Source organism: Jaculus jaculus, chromosome 6 (genome assembly GCF_020740685.1).
Source record: "Jaculus jaculus isolate mJacJac1 chromosome 6, mJacJac1.mat.Y.cur, whole genome shotgun sequence".
Taxonomy (NCBI): Eukaryota; Metazoa; Chordata; class Mammalia; order Rodentia; family Dipodidae; genus Jaculus; species Jaculus jaculus.
Window position 1 is genome coordinate 160,849,464 of NC_059107.1, and position 13,626 is coordinate 160,863,089.

General features: G+C 47.5%; 1 protein-coding gene across 9 annotated transcripts in view; it reads right to left on the reverse strand.

The window, feature by feature from the left end:
* Positions 1-13,626, reverse strand: part of Efcab6 (EF-hand calcium binding domain 6) — a 224,086-nt gene that overhangs the window by 180,112 nt on the left and 30,348 nt on the right. For 7 of the 9 annotated variants that reach the window (XM_045151826.1, XM_045151827.1, XM_045151824.1 and 4 more), the window contains one exon: positions 7,806-8,017. In XM_045151826.1, the coding sequence (XP_045007761.1) occupies positions 7,806-8,017 (212 nt within the window). Of the gene's footprint in view, positions 1-7,805; positions 8,018-12,659; positions 13,043-13,626 lie in introns of those variants that run through there. The other 2 variants (XM_045151829.1, XM_045151830.1) reach the window with 2 other exon arrangements.

A 13,626-nucleotide genomic window follows, 5' to 3' on the forward strand; every position in this document is an offset into this window, starting at 1 on the left:
TCACACACTAACACATGGAGACAGAGAGAGCCCAGGAGAGGCAGAGCACATAAAAGAGTCACAGTGGGTAAATCTAAACGAAGGTCTCTGCTACCAAGGCCATGGCTGCTACTTTGTATCTTTCTTATGCAGAATTTCTGAAGGCTTAGAGTTACTTTAATACAAACTTAAATTTTAAATTAAAATAATTATTCAAACATGATATGAACCCACAATTTAAATAAATATAAGTAAACAATTGCCACAAATATATTAAGCTGTGTACGGGTTCAGTACAATCCCACACAGTTGAGTGGCTCCCAAGTCTGTGCACAAGCATGGTATTTACTCAGCTTCTAAAATGACAGCTTAATGGCTAGCGTGGGTATGTCATCCCCGCACCAGACTGAACTTCCCGTTCTTTAAAGCCTGTGTACCTAGGAATGAGCCAGAGGGACGCTGCCGTGGTGTGCCCTGCAGGGACTCCTCCCGACAAGGACACCAGTGACGTCACCCCTGGCAGTACACTGCTCTGCAGAGACCACAGTGCGTAAGCATCACACGCTTCCTAACTAGAGGATCCAACACATGGCTCGAGCCTGTATGCTCTCGTGAGAACGGCAAGATGAAGGGGAAGGAAGACACTGCCAGCTCCTACCCAGGAAGAGGGCACAGGACGATAGGGGTTTGCTGTGGACAGTCCTGAAAGACTTGCAGGAGGCAGCGTTCTCTTTAGTCCATGCCCACCCTGCATAGCCCAGGCCATCAGTTCCAGCCACCTGTGGGTGCAGCAGAGCCCAACCATCCCACTCCACCAGCCGCCCCACCTAGACAGACAAAGAAAACCCATCAGCAATTCCAATGGGGCTGACTTTTCTGTGGTAGACACAGGGTTTCCAGGGCTGGGCGTAGAGCCAGGCCCCTTAGACAGCCACAGTATCCAGTTCAGGAAAGCTCTACTCGGGACCCTCTTTGTCAGGACTTATGACCCTGTTACAACTGCTTAAAGATCAGAAATACCCAGACAACTGTAGAAAGTAAATTCCTAGGCTGGAATTTGTGCTGGAGATGAGCGAGTTTAGAATCAGTGACCACTGTGTTGATAGATAGTGTCAAACCTTTTTCTCCAACATGGAACGTGGTTCTACTATGAACTCATTTCCAAATACACTTTTAAAAACTGGTCTGTGTTATCCTCAGAGAAAAGACAGTATGTGAAATAATGCAGCATTCATATAACTCTTCAGAGAAATAAAGGCTTCATCATCTTCCTTAAGAGAACCTGGACATTGTGGCACCCCTGGCATGGCCCTCTGAAGGGCACTAGAGCTGCGGACACGTGGACTGCTATTAGAAACTCTTTCTGATCCCAGGGCTGTGAATCCCCAGGTGGGCTTCCGGAGAAAGTAGAAGGTGTGTCACCGCAGGGACGAGCCAGGGTGAGGCCCAGGCCCAGAGCAGGCTCCCACCTTCACTCCCAATGGCCTTGGCCTCCATAACTGAGCCGTAGGTCTGGACAGCTCAGGGCCCTAGAAAAAGCAGTGAGTGTGTCTGTTGCTTGGGAGAGAGAACTAAGACTTGCTCTTTTAAAACTCTTTGAAGCTCTTTAGTTCCCAGTGACTTCTTTAAAACAGATGTCATTCTTAAAAACAAATACATATTTCATATTTTCTGTACTTTCTCTCTTCCTGCATATCTGATCAGCTTGGAAAGACTGTCAAAACTGAAAATCTACATTACATCGTGACTATCAAGACACACAGCAGGAAATGATTTTTTAACTCTCCATTTGGCATGAAGTGTTAAACCAGGCTTATGAGGAAACCCGCACAATGCTTATAAGGACAAAGGGTCAGAGAACAGTGGCCGCCACTCTACTCCACACAGGCACCCACGAGAGCAGAGAGGCAGAAATCCAAGGAAGCTGGCAACAGCTACGCTCACAAAAGTCAAAATGTGCAAATCACTCAGAAGTGATAAATGGATGGTGACAGCCCACAAGAAGAGTGAGCTAAGAACTGGTCTGCAGCATGGCCGGAACGGCAGACGCAGAAGAGCATGCTAAGTAGGCCTGCCTTCCTGTGAGACACTGAGCATCAACACTGAAAACTGAAGTCAAGTCCAGCCTATGACATGAGAAGGGCACAATGTCATGTCACTGCTGTGCCTCGTCTGCCCTCGATGCCCAGCAGCTCTCCCATGTAACATCCGGTAACATACACGGGGGCAGTCTGCAGCCCTGGGTCTGCAGTCTCCAGAGTGGTAGGTCACCAAAGCCAGGGAAAGATGGAGGCATCTGTCTAGACTAAAGAAGGCTACAGGGATAACAAAACCAAACACAACCGTGATTCTGACCTGGATCCTCTAGCATGTGTGGGACATCTGGCTGGATCCGAGGCTGTGGTGAGTCATGAGTCAAAGCTAACCTTATTTTGATGGTTGGATGATGGCTAGGAGAGAACACTGTCCTTGTTTGAAGGAAATATATATTAAATATTTGGAGGTCACAGCAACTTTCAAATGGTTTAGGAAAATACTGTTTTTTATACCATACCTCCAACTTTCCTGTAACCTTGTGAGTGCTTAAACTAGAGTAGGCTGGAAAGATGGCTAAGTGGAGCAAGTGCTTGCTGCACAAGCATGAACACCTGAGTGCAGATCTCCAGAACCCTCGTAAAGCCAGTCACGTAGGGCGTGTCTGTAACCCAGCATACCTACCACAAGAGGGGAGGCTGAGACAACAAAATGCACCAGAAGCTCTTAGGCAAACACAAGGCAAGGCCTCAAACAAGGTGAAGGCAAGGGTAGACGCCTGGAGCTGTCCTCTGACAAACACATGCACTCCGTGGTCTGTGAACACCCGTATGTTCACACACACACGCACTGAAAACGTTCAAAGTGATCAACTACAGTAGCACTTAGGAGGCAAGGGAGGAGAACTGTGTCCTGGACTATATAGTGAGTTTCAGGCCAGCCTGGGTTGCAGAGTAAAACTCTGTCTCAAAAAAAACTGGTGGTTGGGGGGGGCGGGGGCTCTGGGGTCAATGAAAGCCTGTAATGGAGCAGCCCTGCCACAAAGAACAACTGTGAACCCTGCTCAACATGAGCACTAAAAACGACAGCAATGACAACTCTCCAGAGAGTGGATGAAAGCAGGCAGAGTTTGGAAGTGGTGGAAATCTAGAAGAAGGGACAGGATGAAGAGTTTCCTGTTTCAATGATGCTTAGCCTGAGAGCAGGCCTCGGTCACTGTCAAACACAGTCACTGAATCCCAATAGAAAACCTACTCTTTCTGACCTAAAGGACTAGTGTGCAGACTGCAAAGCAAACACAGCCCCTGAAAAGTGAGATGGGAATCCCACAGTTTATTTTGTAGATAGATAGATAGATACACACACACATACATACACACATACATACATACATACATACATACATACATACATAACAGATAGATAGGTAGGTAGGTAGATAGATAGACAGGCAGGCAGGCAGACAGGCAGACAGACAGACAGACAGACACACACACACACACACAGAGAGAGAGATAGGCAAGCAGACAGACATACAAGGACTGAGTTTTAGGTGATATGCTCTGTCCATGTGTCTAGCTGACCACTGGGCCCCCTGTGTAGATAGGTATGGGTCAGAGAGACCCAACTCAACAAAAAAGACCTGAACTGACATGGGAGTCCCGACCACTGCAAGAGAGACAAAGCTTGCAAGTAACTGTCTGTCTGAAGCGGGGAGGCTCTCCGGGAAACGCAACAGCGTCACAGGCAGTCCCCACCGTCGCGCTTGACGCTTCACTGCACTGGCTCCTCAGCAGCTCGAGCACCTGTGCTTATGGGATACTGGAGATGGGGCCAGTGTAACACACGTGGAAGCTTTTGCTTGACTTTATGTTAATGAACCTGAAATTTACAAATTATATAGATTCAGGAATTGGGGAATGTTTAAGAATGTTTGGGGCTGGACTAAGCATGGTGGCGCACGCCTTCAATCCCAGCACTCAGGAGGCAGAGGCAGGAGGATCACTGTGAGTTTGAGGCCACCCTGAGACTAATATTGAATTCCATGTCAACCTGGGCTAGAGTGAAACCCTACCTCGGAAAACCAAAGGGAAAAAAAGAATGCTTGGGGCTGGGGAGGTGGCTTAGCAGTTAAAGCGCTTGCTGGTGCATGACAACTAAGGCCCCAGGCTTGTTTTCCCAGAGCCCACATTAACCAGACGCACACTGTGGCACATGTGTCTGGAGTTCCTCTGCAGGGGCTAGAGGCCCTGACATACCCATACTCATTCTTGTTTTTTCTCTCTCAAATTAATAAATAAAATATTTAAAAATAAAAAAGAATGTTTAGAGCAGCTATGTTTCTGAATCTAATATTTCTATTATAAATTTTATGAAATCAAAATGCAGAGGAAGCATTTCTGATGAAGATACAATATCTGAATTAAAGCCTGCTGTGTGAAGTATGTTGTATTCACCATATTTAAGGACTTGAGACATAAAAAAATGTAAAATATCTTAGTGATTTTAAAAATAGTTACATATTGACATGAAATAGTACTTTGGATATATGTGGTTGAATAAAACTGTTAGGAAAATTTATTTCAGTTATTCTTTATCTGTTAAGGTGGCTACTATATGTTTCTTAATTACCTGTGTAGCTCACAACATATTTCACTGGCTGGCTCTCGTCTGGAACATTATGCAAAAATATTCAAATAGGAACAACCATGGCAATGCAGCCTTTCTTGGGGATATGCAAATCAATGCAGGTCGACTCCTAGATGAGCACTAGAAGTTCATCATGCAATGTCAAATTGAAAAGTTTAAACAATTTGGAAGACATGGTGGCACACCCCTTTAATCCCACACCCAGGAGGTTGAGGTAAGAGAATCTAGTGAGTTTGAGGCTAGCCTGTGATAATTAAGACCCCACCTCAAAAGAAAGAAAGAAGGAAGAAAAGAAAGAAAGAGGAAAAAAAACAGAGAATAGGCTTAACAGCAGAAAGGAGAGGTTAAGAAAGAACCAAAGGATCTGAAGATGACAGATAGATAGATAGATAGATAGATAGACAGATAGATAGATAGATAGATAGTATCCAATTTGAAACATAGACAATAAAATGTTTCTTAACATAGAGAGAAGCCGGGCATGGTGGCGCACGCTTTTAATCCCAGCACTCAGGAGGCAGCGGTAGGAGGATCACTGTGAATTCAAGGCCACCCCAAGACTACATAGTAAATTCCAAGTCAGCCTGGGCTAGAGCAAGACCCTACCTCAAAAAATCAAAAAAATGAAAATAAAAAGTAAAAACCAGAGAGACTATGAGGACAAAACCAAATGTATGAGAAAGGAGAAAATGGGACAGAAAAAAACCAAACATATCTGAGTAAATACAGCTAAAACTTCCCCAAAAGACAAAGTACAGCAGCACAAAACAACAGCACAGTCCACAGGAAGAGATAACAAACAGGACTTGTCATGTCTGTTCTGGGGGAAACCAACTGCTCTCTAATTGGACTGGGGGCCCGCTCCATGGGAAGGATACATGCCTGATACTGAAAACCTAATCAAAAGCCCACAGCGGGGCCGCAGGGGGGTTCATGAGCCCTAGGAATGTAATGGCTGCTCTTGTCTGGTTACATGCATATACAATGCTCTCTAAACATCCCTGTAAGCACTTTACTTAATGTTCACACCAGTGTATTAATAATGCTACTCTCTTTTGGTTCTCTTTTCAGATGGCAGTGACTACTGGGATGACCCAAAAGGCACCATAGTGCTGAGAAGTGACAGGGGAGAACTCCACACTGAAATATCTCTACCATATCTTCCAAGGTTCAGAGTCCATTGTGGAAGAGGTGCCAGAAACAATGTATGAGCCGAAGGAAGGGAAGGACTGCTTACCATGCAACTGTCCAGACAGAAATTGTCCTCAATACCCATGGCCTTGCAGAGCGAGCACTGCCTTCATAAGAGCCTCACAATAGGAGAGAAAGACAGTAACATCAAAATAAAAGTGAAACCGGGCATGGTGGCGCACACCTTTAATCCTAGCACTTTGGAGACAAAGTCAGGAAGATTGTCACAAGTGGAGGCCACCCTGAAACTACATAGTGAATTAATTCCAGGTCAGCCTGGCTACAGCAAGACCCCACCTTGAAAAACAAATAAATAAAATAAAAGTGAGACTAATGGACAGAGGGAGGGGATATGATGGAAAGTAGATTTGTGCAGGAGAAAGTGGGGGAGAGGAGGGAATTATCATGGTTTGTTGTCTGTAATTATGGGAGTTGTCAATTAAAAATGTGTGTGTGTGCCTGTGCATGTACAAATACGTGTTTGTGCATGTGTATGTGTGTGAATGTGTAAGTTCAGTTCTTGAGTTGGGAGGCAGACCACTGACATTCCAGTCCAAGTTTTCCATTCTTGTAATGGCCATATCAATCCTTACAGACCTTGAGAGTGTTTCATTCCTACTGTATGTCATATTCTTTTCTTAAGGGCTCTGAGGCTTGGGCCACGAATCTACTCTTTCTAGCCTTTCTTTCTTCCCCTCCTCCCTCCCTCCCTTCCTTCCTTTTCTTCTGAGGTAGGGTTTTTTTCTAGCCCAGGCGGACCTGGAATTCAATATGTAGTTTCAGGCTGACCTGAAATACATGGTGATCTTCCTTCCTCTGCCTCCCAAGTGCTGGGATTAAAGGTGTGCGCCACATCACATAACTGGCTCTTCCTGGCCTTTTGGTGAGGCAGAGCAGTGTTTGATGAGGCCCTCGCCCTCCACATTCCTCTTCAGGTCCTGGTACCACGCCTGCTGCACAACCTTCATGGATTCATTCCACTTCCAGGATAAAAGTCAAACTCTTTTCCAGGCTGGACCTTCAGACCTGGGATATAAATGACCCACCCAGGTCCCAGAAATATCTCAGCAGGTGACATAAGCATGGAGCTTCCCCCATGCTGTTTCCTCCACCTCTGCATAATGACCTTTCCTTCCTCTATCACCTCATTAATATCCACTCCCAGCCCAGTCAAAGCTAAGTTAGGTCCCCTCCTAGCCTTCCCATAGTCCCACCACAGAGGTACAGATCGCTTGCTGCTCTTGCCCAGCTCCAAACAAGCCTCCTTGGGCTGTGAGCCCTTCAAGAGCAGGGCTTAGGCCTGAGCTACTCACACCCCGACCTCCCCCCAGTGCCCAGCGTTGTCGTGGAACATAGCAGCACCCTGTAACTACCTTTGAAGTACTGGAAATGGAGCTGAGTGCTTCACACACGCTATGCAAGTTCTATAACCACTGAGCTACATCCCAGCTTCTGTGTTTCTTACCTTTTAACTTAGAGACAAGATCTAAATTACCCAGGCAGGCCTTGAATTTGAGACCTTCCTACCTCAGCTTCCCAAGTAGATGGGACTACAGGCCTGTGCTACCAGGGCTGGCTAGTCCATGACTTTTGAAGCAAGAACAAGTGCTGACATTGCTGAAATACTAAGTTGTTAAGTATAAAGTGACCACATGCACTCTTGAAGAAGAAAAGGAAGGGAAGGTGTGAGGGAGGGATGGGGAAGGGGATGACAGAAGGAGGGAAAAGAAAGTAAACAATGAAAGAAGAGAAGAGAAATGAAGGGCACCATTGCCGTAGACAAACATGACCAAGCAAACGCTGTCTCTGGCCATCCAAACGCACCAGCACTTAGATGACCTGTGAAAACCGGCACAGTTTCGGCTGCTCACAGGAGGCAGCTGGGCTAAGCAAGAAGAGCTCAGCCCATGCTCTTCCAGAATGGGGCACGCTGGGCGGCCAGGAGTGCCTACCTGTGCCAGCACGTCCTGGAACTGCTCTCTGGTAAGCGGCAGCAGGAAGGTCGCAATGGTTCTTCTCAGCTCACCCTTTGTCACTGTCAGGTTCTGTCCTGTATCAAGCATCTTGAAGACTTTCATCAGCTCATCCTTTTTAGAGGTAATTTTTTGAAATAAAATCCGCTTCACGTCGAAGAAAGACAGGACTGGGTTTACAACATTGATGGCTGTGAAAGCGATACAGCTAGTTATTAAAGTATGTTCAGCCAGGATGCTACACAAAAACCTCTACCTTCTAACAGCCAAATTGCATTCATTTTAAATTTTCATCTATGTATCTAATCATTTGGTGGTTATAATGGAAAAGCTACAGTCACTTTTCCCTTCTGAAATTTTGTGAACACAGAATAATGAAGATAGCAGTAGTAAGAAAAACAAATGAAGGTGCTTTCTCATAAAGAACATGGAATTTTGGAAGGCAAACATGGGTATTGAAGCAAATTTAGCTTAGAAGTAATCTCATGACCTCAATCTTGAAAGCATACTCTCCATATTCTAGGGCCTTGCCAATGTGCATGTGTGCATGAGTGCGTGCATGCGGGCAGACCAGAGGCCTGTGTGGGATACCTTTCTCAGTCACTCTCCACCTCATTTCACGAGACAAGGTCTCTTACTGAACTTAGAGCTCACTCAACCCACAGCTAGCCAGTGAGCTCTAGGCACCCTCCTTTCCCCTCCCTCCCTAGCATGGGATTACAGGCATGTGTCCAACTCTGACATGGGTGCTGGGAATCCAAACTCAGGGCCATGCTTGTACAGCAAGCACATTAATAAACTGTCTCCCAGCCCTGACCTTGACAAGTTTTGCGGGAGAAACTTGTGATCCTTGAGCCCAGATCTAAGGCCAGAGGTAAAGTAAGTGGCCTGTCATGAGAGTGTTTACTGTGCTCCTCACAAGCAGGTAGGGGTGTGCACTTCTTGGAGGGAAAGGCACAGTGTCCTGACTGATGCTTTAGGTCACCCGTCCGCAGTGACTGACTACAGCCCTCCCACTCCTCTATCCCAGATGGAGGCAGTGGTGGTAGTAACAGGCGGGAACAAGTAAATGAGGAAACTATAAACTACATGAGGGCACCAGAATGGTTTGCTGGTGCCCCAAGTGTGAAGACAGGATTGGCTGTGGCAAGAGGAGGCTGGGAAGGCTGGTAGCCTTGTTGGTCCATGTGGTGGTTTGAATGTGAACATATGTCCTCCACAGCCTAAGGTACTTTTGATTAAACTTGCAACTTACATCTCCAGCAGCCTGACAGAAGATGTGTCACTGGGAGTGGATCTTTTATTCCAGCCCTAAGGTGTGCACCGAGCCACTCTGCGCTCTGGCCATGCATCCCTGCTACTGCCCTCCTTGCTGGGGACACTACGGAGCCAGGCTCTGCCGCCATGGTGAAACCCACCCTGGAGTCTGTAAGCCTGAAATAAACCCTTTCCTCCCATATGCTGCTTCTGGTTGGATGTTTGTCCCAACAATGAAAAGGGTGTGGCTGGAGCCATGTGGCAGCCTAGAATGTGGCACAAGTGGGCAGACTGGAGCTGTGACCTGTGGGTTCAAGACTGACAAGATCTTACAGATAGCTTGGCTGGGGAGTGGGCAGGGTTTGAGAAAAGCTGAAGAATCGGGGTACTTCCTCTGTGCTGGGCATGAGGATCTAGGGAAACGCTGGTGCCACTGGCTGAGTGTGAGGGCAAGGGGCCTTCGGGAAGTTGTGTGACCACTTCAGGATTGCGGTGTCTGCAGAAGGGTGCCAGAGGAGAGCAGGCCAAGCAGCTGGGTATGTGACCAGAGCCTGAGGGAAAGTTGGTACAGAGCTCTCATCTTAGTAACAGATGGCATTTCAGGACATGCGTCAGGAGAAGGACAGGAAGAGAGAACCTAACACAGAGCTCAGAAGACAAAGGAACAGAAACCTCCCACCAGACTCCCAGGTGCGCTCAGCAAGGCAGGGTGCGCTCCACGCCCATCTCCTCTCTGACCAGCAAGGCAGGGTGCGCTCCACGCCCATCTCCTCTCTGACCAGCAAGGCAGGGTGCGCTCCACGCCCATCTCCTCTCTGACCAGCAAGGCAGGGTGCGCTCCACGCCCATCTCCTCTCTGACCAGCGCCAAAGGCAGGGTTCCCTCCACGCCCATCTCCTCTCTGACCAGCGCCAAAGGCAGGGTGCACTCCACGCCCCATGTCCTCTCTGACCAGCGCCAAAGTCTCAGAAGCAGGCGGATCCTTGGAGGAGCTATGTGATTCGTGTCAGCTGTGCATTCTTCCTCTGCCCACCAGTGCCATAGGAAACCTTCTTGTTAATGCAAGCCTCCATCTGAAATTTCTTCTAAGTCCTCTGTGTGTGTGTGTGTGTGTGTGTGTGTGCATATTTATGTGTGTGCATGTGGGAACACATGTGGCACAGCACGCATGGAGGACACTGAGTGCCAGTCTCATGACTGACCACAGTGTTTACCATGCCAGCTGATCTACAAGCTTCCGGCTGATTATCCTGGATTGTGGTTTGAATCAAATGTCCCCCATAAGCCCATGTGTGATGAACGCATGCTTCTCAGCTGGTGATAACTTAGGAGATGGAGGCTGGAGGAGACGTGTCACTGGAGGGCAGGCCTTGAGGCATACTAGCCCCCAGTTTGCCAGCACTAACTACCTCACTCACTTGCTGCTATCTGCCACCTGCTGTAGCAAGGAGTGATGCTCAGCCTCTGCTCTATACCGTCCTTTCCCTGTCACAAATCTTCCCTTGAGATTGTAAGATAAAATAAACCCTTTCCTCTCATCAGCTTCTTTTGGTTACGGGTTTTGTCCCAGTAACTCAAAGGTAACCCCAACACCCTGTCTCTCCTCCCTTCTCACGCTAGGTGGGCTGGGAGTTCAGAGGCTAGCGCCACAGCATCCTGAGCCTGCGTGGGTTCGAACTTCCTTGCTCCTTTCCAGAAAGCCTCAGCTGTGCTCTCAAGAACTGTGACGTAAAGGCAGCAGACAGTACTGACCAGGAGCTATGTGGAGTCATTTGCCAGCAAGCTTATTACCGCACACACATAAAGCACCCCTAAGACAGTGAGAGCTGGACCTAACCCTGGGTATCTGCTACTGAGAACAGACACCATCCTTCTGGAGGGCAATCCGACAAGCTTTCAGCATCTGTTTAGAATCCAGAATATACAACAGACTCTCATTGTAGCTTTACAATGACAGCAACTGGGATGAGTTAAAAATATGTACAGTTTCCATCCTAACAGAAGCCTGTGGATGCACAGAAGCCACTGGAAAGGACCAGAAGGACAGTTGCAGAGTGGGGGAGGGGGTAATAGGACAGGGTAGGGAGAAAGCAGCCTAGCATTTAGTAGCTACACGTGGACTGGTGGATGAACTGCATTGGTCGGGTGCACATGAGATGCACCCCAGAGGCTGGGCATGTGGCCGAGAGCTGGGGGACAACCCTTGACATGTGAAGTTTCACATAAGCCCTGAACAGCTAGTTGTTCCCCACAAGCCATATGCACAAAAGAAAGGAAGACCCTGTGGTACACAGGAGCCTCTGCTGAGTGAACTGAGCCTCGGGCTCGCTGCAGGCTCAAGCAAGGGCACACGCAGAAGTGGAGAACGAAGAGAACAGCAGAGGCCCGCGCCACGAGCGGCAGGTAAGCTGTGACACAAGACGTCCCCAAGACACCAAGCTGGCAGCTCACTGCCTGGCTTAGTAGCAAACCCTATAGGAGAGGAACGAAACTATGAAGCTGGGTCCATGGAAACCCTGTGAGGTCATGAATGCAGTGGCCACACCGTGTCCTATAGACAGCAAAAGATCTGCACAAAGCCAGGTCCATCACCATTCTGTCACGGGTGGTGGAGGGTCACATAAGCAACCCCCCCCCCAAGAAGTTATTGGCAGTTAACAGTTGCTAGGGAGCGGGAGAGAGACGTTCTGTATGCTGCAGCCGCTGTAATTTGTTTAGGCTCCAGTAAACAACACTGGGGCTCAGCAGGAGAGGGATAAAGGAAGATAAGGGGTTGGATATGATCAAAATACAGTATATGCATCTATAAAAATTGTCAATGAACAAAATTTAAAAACTTCCAGTTTAAATACAAAATTAAAAATGCTTATAGGCTGGAGAGATGGCACAGCAGTTACGGTACTTGCCTGCAAAGCCTAAAGACCTGGGTTTGACTCACCAGTACCCACATAAAACCAGATGCACAAAGTGGTGTATTCATTTGGAGTTCGTCCGCAGCAGTAGAGGCCCTGGTACACCCTTCTTTCTCTCTCTCCTTGCAAATAACTAAATAAAATATTTTAAGTGTTTTAAATAAATAGGGTGTCTGATAGTAACTGCCCTTATTTAATACCATTTACATTACACCAATAACATAGACTGATATCAAGATATCTATCTGCACCCATGAACAAAGAGAACACCAAGCTGCTGGTTGTGCCACTGGGACCTGAGATATATGTATATAATGTATACATGTAATAACGTGTATAGATACACATAACTATTAAAAAGAAAAATCACTTCAGCGCATTAAAAATGTCACTGATGAGCTAGAACAATGGCTTAGCAGTTAAGGCACTTGCCTGCAAAGCCTAAGGACCAGGTTTGATTCCCTAGTACCCACGTAAAGCCAATACACAAAGGGCCCCATGCATTTAGAGTTTGTTTGCAACAGCTAGAGGCCCTGGAGCACCCATTCTCTTCCTCTGTCTGTCTCTTCTCTCCATCTTGCTCTACTTGAAAAAAAATTAAATAAAAATGTCAAAAATGTCACTGATAGAGATGAAAGGTGAACAATAAAGAAGAAATACACACATGGTACAAAAGGCAGCTGGTGGGTCGCTATTCTTCCTCCGAGAGAAGTGATGGCCGTCAGCCATGAGACTGCCCGCAGCCCGCAGCCCGCAGCCCGGAACCAGGTGAGGGGACGAACAGGCAATCAGAAAGCACGACAGGCACAAGCTGGGTAAACGTGGAAAACTCCTCGGCTTGCTATTGAAGACGCGCAAATGAAAACTGCCACGAAAGGTCACTTTTGAAAATGGGCAAAGGCTGGAAAGGTAACTGAGTTAGGAGACGTCGCGGTGAACACTTGTTCGGGAGCATGCGGGAAGCTGGAGAACAAACAGCTCGGAGGCAGTCAAAGCTCCGAGAGCAGCAATCCCTCGCTGGTCCTCTTCATGCGCATCTTCTCCACACTGGCGGAGGGTTAGCAAGCAAACAAAAATGTCCCGTGTTGTCTGTACACATGGAGTGCCTGAACTAGATATTTCTATGTTAGCCTCTATCAAGCTAGCCTCTACTACCCATTCTCTTTATTCTTAAACACAGATACTTGAGTTTAGAGTAGACATGGTCATCAGAAATAAAGGCTGATGTGCTGGGCATGGTGGCGCACGCCTCTAATCCCAGCACTCGGGAGGCAGAGGTAGGAGGATCGCCGAGAGTTTGAGGCCACCCTGAGATTACAGAATGAATTCCAGGTCAGCCTGGGCTAGAGGGAGACCCTACCTTGAGAAACCAAACAATAAATAAATAAAGCCTGGGAGCTAGGAAAATGTCTCAGTGGGTGAAGTGCATGCTATGCAAATGAGGGCTGGAGTTCAGATCCCTGGCACCCTCTCTCGAGACCAGGCACGGTGACACATGCCTGTAATCCTAGTGCTGGAGAGAGAGACTGGAGGGCCCTGGGCTTATTGGCCAGCTAGTCTAGTTAAGTCAGTGAGCTCTCCGTTCACTGAGAAGCCCTGTCTCAAAAAATAAGGTAGACAGCCGGGTGTGG